Source organism: Melanotaenia boesemani, chromosome 12, assembly GCF_017639745.1.
Source record: "Melanotaenia boesemani isolate fMelBoe1 chromosome 12, fMelBoe1.pri, whole genome shotgun sequence".
NCBI lineage: Eukaryota > Metazoa > Chordata > Actinopteri > Atheriniformes > Melanotaeniidae > Melanotaenia > Melanotaenia boesemani.
The window spans coordinates 6,430,248-6,450,989 of NC_055693.1; the positions used below are offsets into that span (position 1 = coordinate 6,430,248).

General features: G+C 38.9%; 2 protein-coding genes across 11 annotated transcripts in view; both read right to left on the reverse strand.

The window, feature by feature from the left end:
• Positions 1–1,182: 1,182 nt before the first annotated feature.
• Positions 1,183–6,961, reverse strand: cnot11 (CCR4-NOT transcription complex, subunit 11). The gene is made up of 7 exons (XM_042002645.1): positions 6,209–6,961; positions 5,769–5,933; positions 4,554–4,706; positions 3,669–3,871; positions 3,174–3,376; positions 1,865–1,961; positions 1,183–1,702 (listed from the first exon to the last, which is right to left on the reverse strand). The coding sequence occupies exons 1-7, from the start codon at positions 6,525–6,527 to the stop codon at positions 1,505–1,507; spliced, it is 1,338 nt and encodes a 445-aa protein (XP_041858579.1). The 5' UTR covers positions 6,528–6,961; the 3' UTR covers positions 1,183–1,504.
• A 5,363-nt stretch (positions 6,962–12,324) lies between these two features.
• Positions 12,325–20,742, reverse strand: part of LOC121650221 (abl interactor 2-like) — a 33,917-nt gene continuing 25,499 nt past the window's right edge. For 7 of the 10 annotated variants that reach the window (XM_042001614.1, XM_042001613.1, XM_042001610.1 and 4 more), the window contains 6 exons: positions 19,903–20,027; positions 15,350–15,661; positions 14,248–14,412; positions 14,052–14,132; positions 13,725–13,904; positions 12,325–13,091 (listed from right to left, as the gene is read on the reverse strand). In XM_042001614.1, coding sequence (XP_041857548.1) covers positions 12,916–13,091; positions 13,725–13,904; positions 14,052–14,132; positions 14,248–14,412; positions 15,350–15,661; positions 19,903–20,027 — 1,039 coding nt within the window. In that variant the 3' untranslated portion in view covers positions 12,325–12,915. The remainder of the gene's footprint in view (positions 13,092–13,724; positions 13,905–14,051; positions 14,133–14,247; positions 14,413–15,349; positions 15,662–19,902; positions 20,028–20,742) is intronic. The other 3 variants (XM_042001619.1, XM_042001616.1, XM_042001618.1) reach the window with 1 other exon arrangement.

Sequence of the window (20,742 nt, forward strand, 5' to 3'; positions counted from 1 at the left end):
CACAATGCAGTCAGACATGTACCTCCTGCCAACCGCCATACCCAGACTCTTCCATCAGATCTCCAGATGGTGAGGCCAGCCAGAGAACATGTCTCCGCTGATCCAGAGTCCAGTGGCGGCGTTCTCTACACCACTGCATCCGATGCGTTGCATTGCTCTTGGTGATGTATGGTTTTTACGCAGCTGCTCAGCTGTAAAAACCCAATCTACAAAGCTCTCTTCACACTGTTCTTGAGCTGATCTAAAGTCCACATGAAGTTTGGAGGTCTGCAGCAATGGACTCCGCAGAAAGTTGCGGAAGTTTGTGCACTACGCGCCTCAGCATCTGCCAACCCGCTCAGTCATTTTACGGGGCCTACCACTTCGCTCCCAGTCGCTTCCACCACTGACTGTGGAATATTTAAGAGTAGAAATGTCACGACTGGACTTGTTGCACAGGTGGCATCCTATCACAGTACCACGCCGGAATTCATTGAATGACCCGTTCCTTAACAAGTGCTTGTAGAAACAGTCTCCATGCCTCGGTGCTTGATTCTTCTACAATTGTGGCCGTGGAAGTGATTGAAACACCTGATTTAAATTATCGGGTTGGGTGGGAGAATACTTTTGGCAATATAGTGTAAAACTGCACTGAAACTCGTATAAATCATGACAACTACCTCAGTGACTGAACATCTGCCATCTCTACTCCCATCCCACACAATGTGAAAACAGCCTCTGGTGTGCAGCACATAAGATGTCCTATTAGTGAACATTGTGCTACATTCAGCTCATGTTTTGATGAAGTAAAGATATTTCTGGTAAAATGGTCTCTAAAGTAACTGATGAAGCAGGATGAGGTGGCTACTGTTGCTTCTTGACAGAAGCCAGGCAGTTTACACTGAACTACACCAAACAAGAAGCCTGCAGCATCATAAACGTATGAAAGGATTTAATACAAAACAAATTACTTAAAGCAAATTTCAACATAATCTGCAGCAGTTTAAATAGCCTTAAAACGACTGGTGCAGATTACGTAACTAGTAACTTACCATGGCTACGTCCAAGTGTTGCAAAAAGTTGTCAACGATGATAATGAATAGGCGGAAGCTCCTGAGTTTTGTCTCCAGAGATGCCAGATACAGTATGTGGACAACACTCACAAGAAAATGACTGAAAATACAAAAATACAACCCAAAAGACTCAATTACACAATCTGTTTAATTAAAACTTTCAAGGTTTAACCTCCAGAAGGAGGAAAGGTGGGAAAAACAAATGCTGAATTACTGTTTTACTTTGGTTAGAGAAAATAGTGAAGTTGAGAGACTGAGCTGCAGAAGGTGAGTCAAAGGGTTTAAAGTCTGAGGAGAAAAAAAATCACTACATATTTACATTTCCTCTCAGAGTCCACTTTCTGTTCTAATGAACAAAAACTTCAATATTGCAGTGAGACCTTCCGGCTGCTTTTCATGGGAGATGCTTATTGAGAAGTCGTCCTGGCTGCTCAGTGTTTTTCTGCAGGTCCTTATTTAGCAGGTTTGGCCTCAGTAGGGTTTTCTCCAGTGTCCAGAGTCTTGAGGAGGCGGAAGAGGCCGGCGGCTTCACGGATGCGGCTGAACTCAATGCAGAAGGCCTGAACCTCGATGAAGAGGTCCTGAACGTTGATGATCTTGTTACGGATCAGCGACTGAAGGAAGACACAGACCAGGCGGACCAGTCGATTCTGGAAAATAAAAAAAGTTTTATGGCTGAATTTGTTCCTGGGGTTTGATGTGAATGTGTCTGTTCTGACTTCCTTTTTATTAATTATCACAGTTATAACACCATCTAATGCATTTCTTATTATTTTATGAATAGTTATGTATATTTTTATGTTGCTCTGTACCTGCATGTACTTGTCTTTGATTTGCTCACACGTCGAGATGCAGTTGGAGATGTAGAGGTGGATGAACTCAGGAGGCAGGTCCACAGCTGTGGTCAACCTGAGTGATGGAGGAGGAACAAAGAATAAAGGTGAGTTAAAAGACAAGGATGTAACTGCAGCTTAAGTGTTATCGACTTCCACAGAAAGCTCCCCTCACGACATAAAAAACATATATAGTAAAAGTTAAAAGATGCAGGGGTGAAGAAGTGGGGGATAAAACGTGAGTTTCCTGCTACAAAGCTCTCAGGACTTGAACGACTTTTACTCTGTAGAATCCGTAAGGGCTGAAATTAGCATCGCAGACCACAGTGGTGCCGTTTTACGTAATCTTTGCCTCTGGGCCCAAAACACACCAACGACATCAACAGTTCTGACTTGTAAAAGCACCAACCATGTGACTTCTTCCCCTTTGAAGTCAGTGGGTAGTAAACCTACAGAGAGTGATATGTAAATATAATATGTGCTTTGGAGACTCCTACTCCACGCGAAGGATGGGGGCGAGGGTTAAAAAAATAAATAAAGAAAGAAATGTCTTCTATGGAAGTTTACTTCCTTTTTTTTTTGGCATATAAAATTCACAACTTGTCCAAACCAGCTGATGGTCTGAATGAACTGAAACAACAAGTTGTGCACGTTATGATACGATACAACACGATATGTTAAGTGATTTCCAACACCATCAACATGCTGTAGTGTAAACAAGATTCATAACAGACTGTTTAGATTTTACTACAAGGACAAAGTAGAACCTGTTCTAGAGGAAACTGTGTTTTCTTGTAGTTGGTAAGTGAAGCTGTTCATATTTAGAGGTTATCTCACGCAGTAATCCTCCTCTTCAAGTTAAAATATATTTCACTGAACAGAAGCTGGAATTTAAAAGATTAAATAGCAATATTTGTCTGATTTTTTAACCATTCTACTACAGTCTACAGCACACTGACATTAATGAAAGATATAGATGCAACATGAGCACATTATATTAGTTATTACAAGGAAAGAGTCAGCTCCAGGATTAAATTCAGTCCAACTCTTCCTCCATCAGTTTAATAATATTAAAGTCAGAGCTGACAGAGGGACGGTGGATTTATTCAGCAGCTTAACCGTTGACAGTCTGAGTTACTTTGGGCTGCTTTATTACTGCAGTCATGTAAAAACGGTCTTAAAACTAACTTTTTCTAAAAGTCTGACAACAGACTGTAAAAAACTGTACACAGAAATGGTGAGAGGTGCAGCATCAAAACACTAAAATGGCTTTAAGCCCTTCACTCACCTGTTGACGACCTCCATGGAGTGCAGCGACATGTCCATGTTGACCAGCACGGAAAAATACTCTGTGATCTGGCTGCTCTGCATCAGCTTCAGCAGCATCTCGATGGCCACCAGCGGGTTGTTCTCCACCAGGTCGGGCAGCTTCGCCGGCGACAGGCCGATGTGATAAACAAGCTTTGGGTCCTTCTCCAGCTCAGCCAGCAGCTAATGAGACAGAATACACACTTATAGAGACAAGCTGGCTTGAGTTATAAATGATTATTATTAAACAGACATGTTGGAAACAGCTGCAGTGATAAGCTGACTCATGAAAATGTGGGACATCTAAATTATTTGGCAACTGTTTTGATAATTTAATCTAAATGTCTTTTCTAAAAAAGGAAGAAAAAGATGTTAGTTTTAACCTTATCAGTGGGAAGATTTCATGCTTTTCTTTGCAACATGTGATGGATTAGTTCAGCATCAGAGGTCAAGACGTGATGCAGCGTCAACCCACCTGCGACTGCTGCTGGGCGGACAGCGGGCTCTTGAAGGCCTTGGACATGATTCGTTTGATCTCCAGACCGGTGCTGTTCTTCACACACATGGAGCGATCCCATTGGATGCTGTGATCTGGCTCAGTGGGGTTCAGCCACGCCAGCTCGTCCTCACAAACGTGCAGAGGAGGTGGAGGCCGGATGAACTCAGGGCGAAAGTGACCTGAGGGCAAAATGAAGCGGAAGGATCTTTGTGTTGAGTGATTATCCAGCAAAGTCCTGTTCTCCATCATGGTTACCAACAACAACTCAAGGATGTCCTCATATTCACAGAGTCAGCACCATCAGTCAGGATGTGAACAGCAATGAATTTTAATCACAGGACCCGGCTCGACGGACGTTCAGACATCCAGCATTTACCTCCCTGGTCACTTTTTGTTGTTCATTTAAGACAAAAGAAATGATCATAAAAAAAAAAAGGTTTTATTAAACGTCTTGTGTTGACGTCTAACCTGGATGGAGCAGTTTCTTATATCAAGGTTTTCAAATGAATTTATTTAAAAAAACAAAGCTTAAAAACTGGTGGCTGCGCCGGTCACAAAGGGTCACCAATAAATGTAACATGTTGCAGTCAACATCTCTGAACCACATTAAAATACACATTCCTGCTGAATACATGTGTAAATTGTACAGGGAGATGATTGGAGCACATATAAACATATTTTACAAAATAAAAAAATAAAGACAGCTCCATCTCAGATGTGGTTCTTTATTGTATGGTTGATGACTGATTTGGATATTATGAATGGAAACACTTCCTGCAGTAAAGAAGGAGCTTTAAATCCTGAGCTAGGTGGTTTTAAAAACAATACCCTCTTAAAAAACAAAACACCGTAAACACTTACTCTCTAGTGGGGGGCGTGGCCCTGTAACCAGGGACTCGATGATCTGATTGGCTACAGAACTGTCGAATCCTGAGTTGGAAGAGTCCGGATCTGGGTCGTTCAGGATGCTGGGGAAGCTGGCTTTACTCTGAGTGGGCAGCTCCGACTGACGTTCTGCAAGATGAAGAAAAAATAAAGAAATAATAAATAAATAAAATAAGCTGGAAAAACAAAATACTTCATGTTAGGAGGTAAATATATCCAAACTGATGTGTACCGCCTAAATTATTAAAAAAGAAAATGTATGCTTACACTGAACGATCAATTACTAAGCACAGAAATATTAAAATAAAGTTTTATAAAGCACAACTTTACAATTAGTTTTAATTTTATTTAGCCAATCTTTCACCAGGAAAGTTCCACTGAGATCACAGAAAAGCAGCAAGGCCAACAAGCCCTTGCTGCTAGCTATTGTGTGTAAATCCAGAGAGCCAGTCCAGTTCTGATGGAGATACACAAACAGGTAGGGCGGAGGCAGACCAAGAAGGCTTTGGAAATTAATCTGTACCACTGTGTACGCTGATGGGTTGCCAGATCAGGTCTGAGGTTTGCAGTTGAAACGAAAGCAGATTATGCAAACAACATAAAGAGAATCATAGAAAATTTCATCTGTACACTGGGTGAAATTTATCAATAAAAAAGAAGATATTTTTATTACGTTCAAATCAGAAATTCTTCTCTAGAGGAAAAACAGTAAACTGTTTCATTATTTGATTTAATTATACCCCAGGGTGTGTTTGCTAATATTACTAACATTCAACAGAAGACAGTGTAACACTCCCTCTGTCATTTATAATCAGTCTCTAACATGATCAAGAAGAGAAAGAGAAAGAAAAGGAGAGACATGGAAAAATGTTGTTTTCCTAACTTTATCCCAGAACCAACGGCAAAACATCTATAAACAAGAGGAGAGTGAAAGTTGACCTTTATAATAATTCTGTCCATCCACCACCCAGGAGTCAACCAGGGCCCATATTCATGACGGTTCTATGAATCCTGTCAGAGGGATCCAAACTTAACTGAAAAGCTTCTAGCGAGCAAAGAAAAGCCATATCTGGCTCCTGACCACTTTCTTTTAAAGGCTGTAATTGGCTGCCACACAGAATTCATTCAGATTGATCTGACCATGCTGATGTTTACATTAAACAGAATCCGATTCTGTGGGTGTCTACTGACCTGCCAAGGCTAGTTGAAGCCCACTGATGTCTATAGATTGGGGCATGTTGCCAACATCCATGCAGGACACCTGTCTGGGTGTCTTCTTGAAGAGATCTCTGGGTGGTGCCAACATCAGCTGGGATAGGAAGAATTTCTCAGGCTGGGTGATGGGAGGCAGGAATCCTGAACACAGAGCAGACAGATAGGGGGGCATAAAGAAAGAAGAAATCATAGAGAAAGTTAGACCAAATCCTCAATGTAGGAGATACTTTCTCTGCTTTAGTTTCTTAGGATAAGAAACTAAAATATTATATTTAAAAAAAAAATATATTTTACTTTATTTTCCATCAAGATCTGAGGCAAGTTGTAGTATAAACTCCTTTTTACTATGTTGTGCTGCTTAGTTATTCAAAAATGTTGAGCATCACTGTTACGTGGTAACATCCACACAGACCTACCGGATAGGACTTTCTCTTGTTCTTCTCCAGCAGGTGCGGGATTCAGAAGGTGGGCAAACACGGCGGCAAACGGGTTGGCAGCCAGCGGCTCGGTCCGGTACATCTCCCACAGCAGGTAGAGGGCAGTGAGCCGCTGCGGGGAGCTGGGCAGCAGGTCCGGCTGCTGGAGGAGCATGACCAGCACCGAGCCTACCCTAAAGTGTTCGGCTTTCCCAAAGTAATGATGGAAGTGAGTGGAGAGGCTCTCAAAGGTGTTTGTGCAGGCCTCTTCCGAGATGATGCTCAGTAGGTTGGATAGTTCCTTGGGAGCGAGGGTCATGGTTTCCACATTCAGATTTGTTTAGCTTAAATGAAGTCCGTAGCTGTTTTGAAAACAGCGCAAGTTTTCGTCAATACATAAAATCTACTATGCCATTGACATACTGGGTTAATTCATCTTTGAAGAACAAAACCAAAAAAAAAAACTACCGATTGAATGTCGTCGCTAGTGTGGAATCCTGGAGCTCGCAACGAATTAGCTTAGCTAACATACAACGCTAACTGACTAAAAGCGGCAAAGTCATTGCAAAACTCACCCTTCCGCATAAAAGGCCCACAAACATTGATTTAGTGACTATAAATCAATCTTTGAAAATACCGCTTATCCAAACTGAATGAAATATCCAAGTCCATCAAAAGATTTTGACGACTGTTTGACAGGGGTCTTGGCATAGTACTTTAGCCGTTTAAATTTCAGATTTGACCCTTTCAAAAGATGTGCATCATGGGTAATGTCGTTCCGTAAAGTCGAGTTTTACTTCCGTTTAAAACAGGAAGTATTTTTTTTGCATTATTATGTTACAGAAAGATTAGTTTTCACGAATCTGTATCATAAGCTTATAACCTTGAAGTTATAACTTATAACTAATGACCATTCTAAATAAAGGCTCACTGCTTTAGTTGTTTGTTGAAACCAAAATTTGACAGATTGAGCTTACAAAATAATATGGACTTGTAACATACAAGTTGCTTTTATGTTTGTCTTTAACAAAAGCAAACAATCAATCAATCAATCAATAAATTAATTAATTAATATGTTTAAAAAATATACATAGGGAACATAGAAGACATTTAGATGAAAATAAAATATTCCAGTAGAAACAATTTACAGGGTGACATGTTCTCCACTAATTTCAAAGACCTAACAAATAAAATAGTTTCTCTCTCTCACTCTCTTTCTCTCTCGCAATAAATCAAATTTGGTTTAGATTGAAAAAATGTCTATGGTTTCAGTAGTTTAGCAAGCAAAGTAGTGTATTTACCCATAAGGCGTTGCAAGTAGGACTGGGCAATAGAGCAAATGTTGGTGTTGATCTGATACCAAGTAAATCCAGGCCAAGTATTGCCGATACTGATACCTTTTGCTTGAAATTTCAGAATCATTGAATGATTTTGGCTTTTAATTATCAATCATTTTTATGATCATAATCACAGAATATAAAGGTTGTTGTAAAAAATAAAAAATGTATTAAAAACCCAAATGACAAAAATGAACTGCTATTTTAGTTTGTGCTGTAGTTTGCACAATGATATATATATATATATATATATATATATATATATATATATATATATATATATATATATATATATATATATATATAAAATGAAAACCTTGACATGTTAAATGTGGATGCTTAACTTTTAATCTTATCTGCTGATCAGAAATTTTCATAACTTTGTGTTCTGTTGCAGTCGTGTTTGAAATTGTTTCATCTTTTTTACTTTTGTAGTTTTCTTCTATTTTTGTCCCTTACATTTTAATTAAATCTTATTAGTATTTTTTTCTTGTTTTGTATAGCAGTCTTTAATATGTTATGTTTTCCGTCATCATTATTGACCAATTTTATGCAAAGTGTAAAACAGATGTAAAGATTATTAGACTAAAGCTCTACATTTGGAACTTTATTTTGTCTTTCTGTCATTTAAACCAGTGATTTTCAAATTAGGGGTGGGGACCCCCATGGAGGTCACAGATAATTTCTAAAAAGATATAGCCTACATTTATCAAATAAATTTGGGGATTTTTATCAGGGCTGTCAAAATCAAACCATTAATGAAGAGATAAATTTTGAAATTTGCACATTCATTTTTTTAACAGAATAACAAAAGCACCAAAATTAGTACACATGCCATATTAAAAATCTGAATTTGTAATGATCTCCACAGAAGAAGCTGATTTTAGGCATGTAGGTGCCTTGTCACAGCGGTAAACCACAAAAAATCACGTTATCCTCCTTATTTAAGAAAATTCTCACAGTTTTCCAGCTTTTATGTTCAGAAGATGCTGCAAGATTTGATACATCACACAATGAATCACTAAGTCATCGTGTGGGGTTGGGGGTCGCGAACACCAATTAATTTTATCTTCAGGGTCGTGGCTCAAAAAGTGTGAAAACCACTGCTCTAAACTTTTAAGACATCTGTAAAATGATCCTGCAAATGATAAGTAAGTAACATCAAGACATACAAGCTGTTAAAACATTTATTTTAGTCATTTTACTTTTATTCTTTCTTACAAAAGAGCGATGTGCTTTCAGTTGTGATTGGTTTGGAAAAACAGAAAGCTTCTCCGGACATCACTTTCTACCAGGAAGATGCTACAGGCTTAGAGGAATGAACTTGATTAAAGAGGTAGCCTAATAGGTTAACATAAAGAACAAATAATTAGATTAATTCTTTCATGTCAGTTTTTCTGTATTCATTCCATCTAAAAAAGCGAGATAAAGAAATAAAACCTTTTTAAACTACAAAGGCACAAAACAAGTTGAAAGAAAAACTAACTTTTTTTAAATATAAATTACAATCTGAACAGATGTTGAGTTCAGCTTAGAAAAAAAAAATAAAATCAAGAAAAGATGTCAATGAAGCAGATTCTTGGTGAACGTCAGCCTTGGAGAAGCTATCTGTCATTTCACAGTTCACCTCTCAGTCCACACATTTTAAAGGGATATTGCAGGCAAAACAAAAACCAGAGTATGTCTAAATATCAAGAAGCCAACACATCAGAAACACAGCATGTCCCGTCATACGTTCAATCGAGACCTCATGAATCCCTGATTGTTTGAAAGGATCCGGGTTCTGTTTAAACATTAGCCTCTTTTAGATTTACATAGTGGAAGTAGGGTTTTTCTGATCCCGTCTTATTAATAATTATCTTTTATTAAAAATCTTATTAAAACACTTGAATAAAAATAATAAAAACGGCATTTCAAATGATGGATTTATCATATTTCTATATAAGCAATTACTTAAAAGATATCTGACTACTTTTTCATTTAGAATTAAATGCAGCTCTAGAAAATGATTTAAAAGACAAATGCCATATATACTGGTACATCAATTTCACAATGAACCTCTGGGAAATGTCCTCATATTGATTCTCTCCTTCTTTAATCATCCAGATAAAATGATTGAAAAACCACATAGATAATTTCAGGGTGGAATACTCTGGTTATTGTTATAAAATGCCTCTTAAAACACTGAACAAGGACAAACTGTTTTCAGGTCCATACCCACTTCAAGGGAAGGTTTGGTTTATACTGATTAACACACACACACACACACACACACACATTTCTGCACTCACATCACAACAAACTTTTACACATATGGCACAAAATATATCCACCTCCATCTTTGAGATGGTATAAAGTCCAAGCACACGTGACTTCTTAAAGGGCCATTACAACCAAAAACTGCATAAGAACATCACCACCTCCAGCTGATCACACAGAATAAAGCAAGTAGGTAAATCAATCAAAAAGATATAAACACAAATAATACAATAAAAACATGGTGAATAAACACATCAGTTATATATCAGGCATGCAGGCAAACACAATGTAAACTTCAAAAACTGGTAACAGGTCCAGAATCTCCACTTGGTGGTTTGTTTGGGTCCATTCTACGACACTACAACAGGGCAACAAACCACATAAACAAGGCTCAGAGGTCAGACTGGGGAACAATAAAAAGTGTGAATTCAAGAGCTAATGTTTAGTTTACTGGTCCAGTTTGCTATTTTACTGGGAGGTTGATCATAATCTGGTCTGATATTTGCAGATCACATGAAATGCAAAAGTGGTAAAATAATTCAAACAGCATAACCAGCTGACACGAGGCGAAGGTTAAAAAACCATCTGAGGCCAAATGAGGGTGAGAGTGTCGCATGTACATGTCACACCATTTGGATAATTAATCTGCCTGAACAACATCAAACCTGAGAGCTGCTATTCAGCATGGGCCATCTTCCTGATCTGATCACTACAGTAACGAAAGATAATGTTGGAAGAATGAAAGGTAAAGCTGAAAGAGGACAGGACAGAAACAAAACATGTCTCGCCTGTCTGTGTGTAGTATTAGAGGAAGATCTGCAGCATGGTAACAAATGATACCACACCTTATACTCTTGTTCTTTTTCAGCTTGTTTTGAATAATTTATTGCTGCTTAATGTTTTGAGAATATGAGTGTGTGGTGAAATAAGGGGTCAGAAGCGCCGGTGTCTTCATGAGTTTGTCCTCCATGTCTTTCAGAGTTTATCTCATGGTCCTTAATGTCTGTCTTTTTTGCTTCGCTGATAAGAAAACAATAAGGCTCAAGAAAAAAACTTAAAGATTAAAGGATATTTTAAGGCAAAGAGGAATTAGTTTCACTGCATCACTTCCTTCCAGATAAGAAGAGATATTTTTCTTTTTGATATTTTCATTAATTCTATCACTAAAAGTGCTTAAGATAAATTAATTTTGAGAAATTGCTTTGTAACGACTTCTTCTAACCAGGATAAAAACAAACCAGTTTTTAATGCCATGCTTAAAATGTCTTAGTAATGTTTTTACCTTTTACAAGCCTCCAGTAGGAGTAAATACTGGACTGCTTAGAATTAAAGCTCTATTGAAGTTCTATTCATGTTTTACTATATCTGCTCTTGGACAGTTTGAGGCTACAAGAATCTAATATAAAAAAAAAAAAATCAAGTTAAATATATAAGATTAAATTAGAAGTAGATAATAGGTATCTGACAAGCTAATAATAATAATAATTAAAAAACAAGAAGCTGACATTAATCTGGTTTGCCACTTGTTTTCCTGCCATCTCTTATCTCTATCTGAAACACATTTTATCTGTATATGTTTACATTTAGATGAACTGGAGTTTGTCAGTCATACTTTTTTTCCTATATTTATATATAAGTACATTATGAGGATTTGAGAGCTATGGACAAATTGGATGGTTTTAGAAAAAGCAGAAGGGCCATTACATTTAATGCAAACTGTGCTAAAATGTGAGATCTTTCTGGTGAACTAAAAATTAACATTATTCTAAACCCCCATCTTCTCTGACCCTCTACAGAGTCTCAGACATGATGGACATATTTACAAATGTTGAAGAAATGTATTGCTTTACTTCCTAAAATTGTCTGTTCATGGTTGAAGTTGTTGCATTCATTCTAGTTTAGTCATTTAGTAAATGTTTGAAGTCTTGCTGGAGAAATGTTGTAAAGCTGATTATCAACTGAATTCTGACCATTCTTAAATAAAAATGGGATTAAAAAAGGTAAAAACAAAAAAGAAAAGAATGAAATAAGCTGTCATACATCAACACGTGTGGCGGTGCCAAATCATAAACGCATCTCAGATTTCCTCCCCTGTGCAGGAGAAACAGCAATTTTATTAAAGCTGTGATAACTAAGAAAACAGATGGTGGCAGTAGCCCCACATTTTATTATTGTATTGAATTAAACTAGGAAGAGGCACAAACATGGCGTTTCTGATTAAACTCACTGACTGGACAGAGAAAAACCATGTGTATGCCTTTTCCTGCCTACTTGCACTGAACTGACATTCAGAAAAAATATGTTTTTTATACCAGTTTAACCCTGAAATGAGGAGGAAATGAAAAAAAGGGCCAGTAAATTTTTACTTTTTTAAAGACATCTTTGCTGGGTTTAATCAGTATATTGATTTTTTCCCCTTGATTTTCTTTGTTATTGTTAATTTCCTATCATATATTTATTTGTTAAGGCTATAAATAAATGCAGTTATATGTCACGGTTGTGCACAACTGCAGTGGCAGATCTTATTAATTAGGCTTCCTGTTAAGGAAACAAGTAGCCTACTTAAAATTAGCTGTAATTTTCTGGCTCAAAATTGGCTCGTACCCTGCTGTATACATCCAAAGGCTGTTCGTGATGTGCATGCACTGCTTAAAAAACTGCAAAAAAACTAAATGAAAATGTATATTTTTACCTCTATGCATTCAGCTAATTTAATTTACTGAACTACACTCAGTTTGGCTGCTGGTGTATACGAGTTATTTATGCATGAAAACAGCATTTTAAAATCTAACTAGCTTAATGCAGACAGTATAAAATACCTGAAACACCTCTTAATCTACAACAGTGCAATGCACCGAACCTTTTGAGGACACAATCTGGGACATGAAAGGAAACCTAAATGAAAACAACTTGAAGGAAAGATAACAGAAACCCTGTCCAATATATAACCCTTATATCCTCCAAAAGTGATGGTTTACTTGCTTGTGAGTAGTAAGTGCCAATCTAATCTACCAGCAAAATGCTAAAGTGGAATCAAGTCAACAAGTTCAGATCCAAACAACAGAAATGCGGCTGTGACTGAACCCCAACAGGAACTATGAGAGGTTTTCCTCAGTCGGTGTAGTGCATGATGGACTCAACGTAGTTTCCAGGGAACAGGCCCGTGGTGGCATTCATCACTCCTTCAAACCACCCGTCCTCGTTCTTCTTGATGACGTAAATGATGGCTCCTTCTTGAAATGACAGTTCGTCCTCCTTGTCTGCTGTATAGTCATAGATCGCCACCACTGGAAGGGACAAACACACCAAAATATTAGTAGCACTAAGGAGGATGTTACGTCATTTCACACGGAGATGGAAAGGTCCTGCTATATTGCTTCTTAAATAATCTGCAGGCAAATAATAAAAAATAATGTTTAAATCCTTGGGTGGGACATAACTGCCCAATCGATGAGAAATAGCTGACATGTTGGAGTTGCACTGCTCTTACTCTTATTCTGTCATTCTGCCAGTAAAGTTCCATGACATTCATTGACAAGTTTACAGAGACACACTAAGAATATTATCAGGTATTACAGATATGACAGTGACAACTTTGTTTATGTAACACATTTAATTACATGTAAACCCAAAGTGCTGAGCACAGGATAAAGTATAAAAAAAAAATCTAGTGAGGATGCATGAAGACTATATAATAAAAAAAGAAATTCCATCAATAATAACACACATAACAAAATCACAGAGGAGAAATAAGCCATGCACACACACACACACACACACACACGCACTTGTTAAATGTTGGCTGTTAGAGAAAATAAGTGAAACACTTTCAGTACATATCTTGCATGTGGCAGGCAGAAAAATACAAAGTCAGAAAACTGTGCAAACTGCTCATTATTCTTTGTATTTCTGTGGCTCACCTTTCTCCAGGTAGTTTCTGGGTGCCCATGGAGGATCTTCTTCAGCGTATGGATCATTGTATTCTACAACTGCAGAGTCTTCCTCATGTCCATCCTCCAATAGCTTTGGGGGGATTCCAGGCTCCTCAGGTCCTGCTTGGCTCTCAGTAGACGGGTGAGGGGGAGGAGGGGTGTCTGAAACTTAAGGTGGAAGCGTGTTTTACAAACAGAATGGTTCCACAAACAAAAATAAACATTTACTTTTACAACATTCATGGTCAACACTCTTCTGCCATGCGCAAATGAAAAGGAAAAAGCTGCACAGGCTGCAGGTAAAGCTGTACTTACTGGACTCCTGAACTCGAGCAACAAAGCCCATCAAAGGGAGCTGAGGGGTGAACTGAAGGAGGGAAGGAGGTGGAGGGGAAGCTGAAAACAAACATAATATTGGAGTTAATTAAGATATTTGTAGATCTTTACTATAATCTCAAACCTTCATAATAAACCACTGCCTGCTCACCTAACACGGACAGGTTTCACATACCTGGGCTCTGGTTGTAGCAGGGACCACCGTTGACGTGGTTCTGTGTTACAATTGGCTGGCCGGTTACGGAAGGCGGTCGGCGGTACGGCAGAGACCCCCCTACCTGAGGGGTCTGTTGTCGAGGTTGGGGCCGGTTCATGCTGTAGAACTGAGGGACGATAGGGCCTGATGCACCAGAAAGGGACCATGTTAGAAATTTATGATTTATTGATATATACATGTCAACTATAAACCGCTAACAAATACAAAAAAAAAAAAAAAAAGACAACATATTAAAAGTCAGGGAAACTGTGCAGAAAATGTGCAGCCAGGGCAACTCAAACAATAGAAATGGAAACTTCAAATTTATTTACTATCTGGTTTTGTGTCAGATCTTCAAATTGATTCTGCTTCCTGTTCAAATGCCATACCTTTAAATCCATTTTAATTCATTCTATTTGCACAACTTCAAGCTTCAACAAACAAAAAAAAGACAGACTGACGAGCTGTTGATCACGGTATTTTGTTGTACTTAAATCCTTTTGAAAGCAGAGCGTCTGTTTTATTTTTTATCTTTTTAATCTGAAGCATCTGAAACTCCATTCAGATGCTCCCTTGGATTTTCCACCACTGGCTCCAGTGTTTTGAGTTGCTGTAGCCCACTCCATCTCTGTCACTACCACTGCAACCTCAGATTTAAAAATAAAAACATGGTGAAAAACTGACAAATTAAGCTTGTAACAATTGATTCAGGTTTTAACTTGCAACCGGACTACGGACCGGGAACAGTGATTTTTACAGCTACTGGTGGATTCATCTACGTGATGACGAGTTAATAGATGTTGACTTTGCTTTACTTACACATGCAAGAGTGAATTTGCTTATTTTTCCCATCTATGTCTGGCTAGAAATCCACTACACATAAAACTCAAATTGATGACCCATTCTTTAAAATTCCTACAGCTGAGCCGGATAAACAGGAGACAGGATTCATGCTCTTTAGTTCTCTCTCTATATTAGTAATAAAATGATGGAAAGGAGAAGACAGATCTACAGAGGGAACGCAAGAAAGAGGGGTAATTGGAGTCATTTGGGTGACGGAGGCATTACTGGAGAAACTCACCTTCAACAGGTGATGAGGAGAGTGGAGGAGGGGCGGGAGGAGGGAGAGAAGACAGCTCTGATTGGACCTCGGATGGGCCGGGGGTGGGGTTAGAAGGTGAGGAGGTGCCGGTGTTTGGTGCATTCGATTGTGAGCTTGTTTGAGGAGATGAGTCAGTGTTGTGTGAAGGTGAGTTTGGTGGTAGAGGTGCACTTGGTTGGGTCAAGGTTGTGGTGGATGAAGAGGAGGAGAAGGAGGAAGGAGTTGGGGAGGGAGAAGGAGAAGAGTTAGGAGCAGTGGAGGAAGAGCTAGCTGGTCCAGCAGTTGGGGAGACTTCAGGAAGGAGGAAAGGAAGGAGTTAAAAAGGAAGGTTAAAGAAGGGAGTGAGTGACAAAGCAAACCTCTACAAAAACACAGGGTGTGATATAATTTTTTCAGGTTGATTTGAAAAACAAAATCAACTTTTAATCTTCAGATATTTGTAGCTTTGAAAATAGCACATTAGAGTAATCACAGATACAAGAATAGAGAATGCGCACCAACATCGCCACACACAGCATTTGTTTACAGCAGCTGCTGTTGTCCTTTTCATCTTTGTCTTAAGGCCCATTTATGCTTGACGTAGAAGACGGATGGAGAAGTTTCGTCCATCTTCTTCGTCGATTACACGCGTAATTTGGTCTGTTTTCAGGGAGCTTAGCTATCTGTCACTTGACGCAGAAGACGGCGCAATACCACCAGAAATCGCAGGGGCAGTGCTGAGCAGAACAGCTGGCATGCGACTCAAGAAAAAAACATACCAGAGAAGAAAAATCAGGAAGGGAACAAAAAAGCAGAAGAAGAATGAAGACGAGCACAACAATCATAGAAGTTGCTCAAGCTTTTGAAGTAAGACTATATGTTTAGGGCGTGTTGGAAACAGCGATAATCTTTTCAACTTTTCACCAAGTTGTGTACAGACATTTATCTCTGTTTCCATCAGTTTCTTGGCTTGGAGGCAGTGTGGTGATAAACACAGCAGAGAACAGGGAACTTCTGCAGAAACTTTCCAGGTGATCTGGTTTTGGCTGACCATGGTTTCCATCTAAAGGACAGTTTGGACTTTATGTGAGTAGAAGTAAAGATTGCTGCATTTACAAAGTGTCAGCTTAGGGCTGGGCGATATGGCCTAAAAATAAAATTTTCTATTTTTTATAACCAGATCTGATTTCTGATTTAAATCAATTTTTTAAATTTTCTTTTACAAAATATAAATAAACTTATTAAAAAACATTTATTTGTTTATATAGATAAATGCCAGCAAAAATAAAGCATATAATATCATAGCTTTTCCACCATATACAGTATCTCACAAAAGTGAGTACACCCCTCACATTTTAGCAAATATTTAGTTTTATCTTTTCATAGGACAACAATGAAGACATTACACTTTGATATAATGTACAGGAGTCAGTGCACAGCTTGTTCAACAGTGTAATTTTATTTTCCCCTCAAAACAACTCAGCACACAGCCATTCATGTATAAACCACTGGCAACAAAAATGAGTACACCCCAAGTGAAAATGTCCAAATTGGCCCCAATCAGCCATTTTGAATCCCTGTTGTCATGTGACTCATTAGTGTTACACTGTCTCAGGTGTGAATGAGGAGCAGGTGTATTAAATTTGGTGTTAACGCTCTCAAACTCTCTCATACTGGACACTGGAGAGTCAACATGGCACCTCATGGCAAAGAACTCTCAGATGATCTGAAAAAAAGAATTGTTGCTCTTCATAAAGATGGCCTAGGCTACAAGAAGATTGCCAACATCCTTGAACTGAGCTGCAGCACGGTGGCCAAGACCATACAGCGGTTTAAAAGCAGAGGTTCCATTCAGAACAGGCCTCGTCACGGTCGCCCGAAGAAGTTGAGCACACGTGCTCAGCGTCACATCCAGAGATTATCTTTGGGAAATAGACGCATGAGTGCTGCCAGCATTGCTGCAGAGGTTGAAGAGGTTGGGGGTGAGCAAGTCAGTGCTCAGACCATACGCCGCACACTGCATCAAATTGGTCTGCATGGCTGTCGTCCCAGAAGGAAGCCTCTTCTAAAGATGGTGCACAAGAAAGCCCGCATACAATTTGCTAAAGACAACCAGAATAAGGACATGGATTACTGGAACCATGTCCTGTGGTCTGATGAGACCAAGATAAACTTATTTGGGTCGGATAGTGTCAAGCGTGTGTGGCGGCAACCAGGTGAGGAATACCAAGACAAGTGCGTCCTCTCTACAGTCAAGCATGGTGGTGGGAGTGTCATGGTCTGGGGCTGCATGAGTGCTGCCGGCACTGGGGAGTTACAGTTCATTGAGGGAAACATGAATGCCAAGATGTACTGTGACATATTAAAGCAGAGCATGATCCCATCCCTGAGGAAACTGGGCCGCAGGGCAGAATTCCAACATGACAACGACCCCAAACACACCTCCAAGATGACCACTGCCCTGCTAAAGAAGCTGAGGGTCAAGGTAATGGAGTGGCCAAGCATGTCTCCAGACCTTAACCCTATTAAGCATCTGTGGGGCCACCTCAAGCGGAAGGTGGAAGTGCGTAAGGTCTCTAACATCCACCAGCTCCGTGATGTTGTCATGGAGGAGTGGAAGAGGATTCCAGTGGCAACCTGTGAAGCTCTGGTGAACTCAATGCCCAACAGGATTAAGGCTGTGCTGAAAAATAATGGTGGACACACAAAATATTGACTGAATTTGGACATTTTCACTTGGGGTGTACTCATTTTTGTTGCCAGTGGTTTATACATGAATGGCTGTGTGCTGAGTTGTTTTGAGGGGAAAATAAAATTACACTGTTGAACAAGCTGTGCACTGACTCCTGTACATTATATCAAAGTGTAATGTCTTCATTGTTGTCCTATGAAAAGATAAAACTAAATATTTGCTAAAATGTGAGGGGTGTACTCACTTTTGTGAGATACTGTAAATGACTTCATATATCTTACATAGAAATATGCGACACAATGCGTCCGTGATCTCTTTCCATCAGGATCCTTATCATACAGGATCCACTGCAGAAATAATTCCCCTGATGAAGGTTGTCTCTTAACTAGGGTTTGTGGGTTAAGTTGACTTCTTCTTTCTTAGAGAGCAGCATTTCTCACTGCAGTTATACGCACAGCTAAATCCCAGGCGTGAGTGAAGGTGTTTGTCAGACAAACACTGTTCTGGTGTGGCGGGAGGGCTAAGTCTGCTGCTAACTAACTATGGAAAAAATCCTGATTTTCATAAAAATAAATCTCCAGAAATGGAAAATTCGATTTATTGATTTTATCAGTTAATCACCCAGCCCTACGTCAGCTGGATGGATGGGGTAATAAGAGAACAGGTGAGGTGGTACACCTGAGAATTCATGTAAAAAGGTTTACTGGCTGCATATGCAACAAGTACAGGATTTGAACTGAAAAGGTACCGATCTGGATGATACTTGCATGTGCAGATAAGAACATCACTTTCCTCAACAAGATTGTGATCTTTGGTTGTTCTCTGATTAACACGAGTCCCAGCTGTTCTGCTAGACATCCAGTCACAGCATCTGCTGCTTTACTGCTTAGAGGTTTCAGAGTGGAAATGTCATCAGTTCCAGTAAAGTTTTTAGTATCTTTTATTGTTCTTGTAATAAATAAATATATTTCCACATTTTTAGCTTGCTTTTTATATTTTTACTGCTCCTTTTGCTTAAACAAGATGTATTAAATAAATAATTTAATCCTGTATATTTAGACATCTGTATTTTTCCTTTTATAATGCCCAGAATATAGTATATATATTCTGGGCATTATAAATATAGTAAATGGAGTAAATATTCCCTTTCTGTTTGTAACCATGTACCTTGGTGATATGGTGAAATGATGAGAACTGGCACACCTGTGATAGAAAAATACTAAATATGTTACTAGCTGCAAGCAAAAAAAGCTATTACAAGGAAATGGCTGAAGATGTTCTACCAGGTTTGGTCAAAATGGAATTAATTTGTAAAACTGTTAGATCGGATTTAATCTGAATCCACCTGATAAGTGATTGTCCACACCCACAGCTATGGATTTATTGAAAGGAGAGAGAAGGAATAATCTTGGGAAAGCAATGCAGAATTTTTAAAATATTTGACAAAGAAGGAAACAAAAGCACTTCGATGGAAAGTCTTTAAGAATTTAATTCTGATTCTTTCTGTAAACAAAAATGTATTACGCTGCTTTTCTAGAAAAAAAAAAGGGGGGGGGGGGGGGGGGGCAGACAAAGCCCTGGTGCGCATTCTCTAAAAAAAAAAAAAATCCTTACTTTAACCATAATTTCCATTATTTCTCAAAAAATGGCTAGTTTGGACTTATTCTAGTAGACTTTAACAAAGTTAAGTCAAACACACCCGAACACTGAGTTCCAGTCGTAGCTTGATTCACATGTATGACAGATACATCCCATAATCACAGGATGGACCACAGCCAGGAGCAAGATGGACAGATGTAAAGTGTGAATGTGTGTGTGTGTGTTTCAGACCTTACCAGGTGCTAGGTTATGCATATGTTACCTGGGAAAGTGGAGGGTGGGGAGGGCGTTGGCACGGCGATGGGAACGCCCACACTACCACTGCCGCTGTTTTCTCTGCTGCTGCTTCGACTGCTGCTGCTGGGATGGCTGCCTCCACTGCTACCACTACACACACACACACACAAAGCCAGATATTAATGTCCTCGATAAAGGTGCATTCAATGTTGAATCCAGTTCCAAAATGGCAAAATGCCAGAGAAGAATTCAGCTCTGTGATTTACAAACCTTCAAATAATTTCACTCATGTTCTCATGTTGTTTGATTCCTGCAGATGCAGCTCAGTCATTCAGTAAGGAGCAAATATGTTTTCTCTAGTAGCAAAAGAAAATTGAGTCAGGTCACTGACTCATTTTAAAGTATGTGCTGAAAGCCCAGCAACCTCACAGCATGGCAGAATATCCTTATTCAACTGTGACAGTCTTTCTGTTTGTCTGGTGTTTCTGGTGTCCTTAATCACATTCAAAACAAATTAAAGTGTTACACACATGACTAGAAGAAGTAAGACATTTTATTATGTGTAATATAAGTGTATAAAAAAAGAATAATATTATGCATGTTGTTGCTGAAATACAGGTGAACACACACGGCCAACAGCAGACCTACATTAGTGTGAATATAAACACCAGTTTATAAAGGACATATTGTGTAAACCTGCTATTTTGAATGACTGGGACACAGCTCTGCACACAACCATGCAATTTTGGCTACTCTGACAAAACAGATAATAAAGCCTCTAAACACCCTTGCAAAAACAGCTCAAGCTCTACTGTGCAAAAACTGAGACCAGAGCTTTCAGTGAGTAGAAGACATCTTGTCTTCA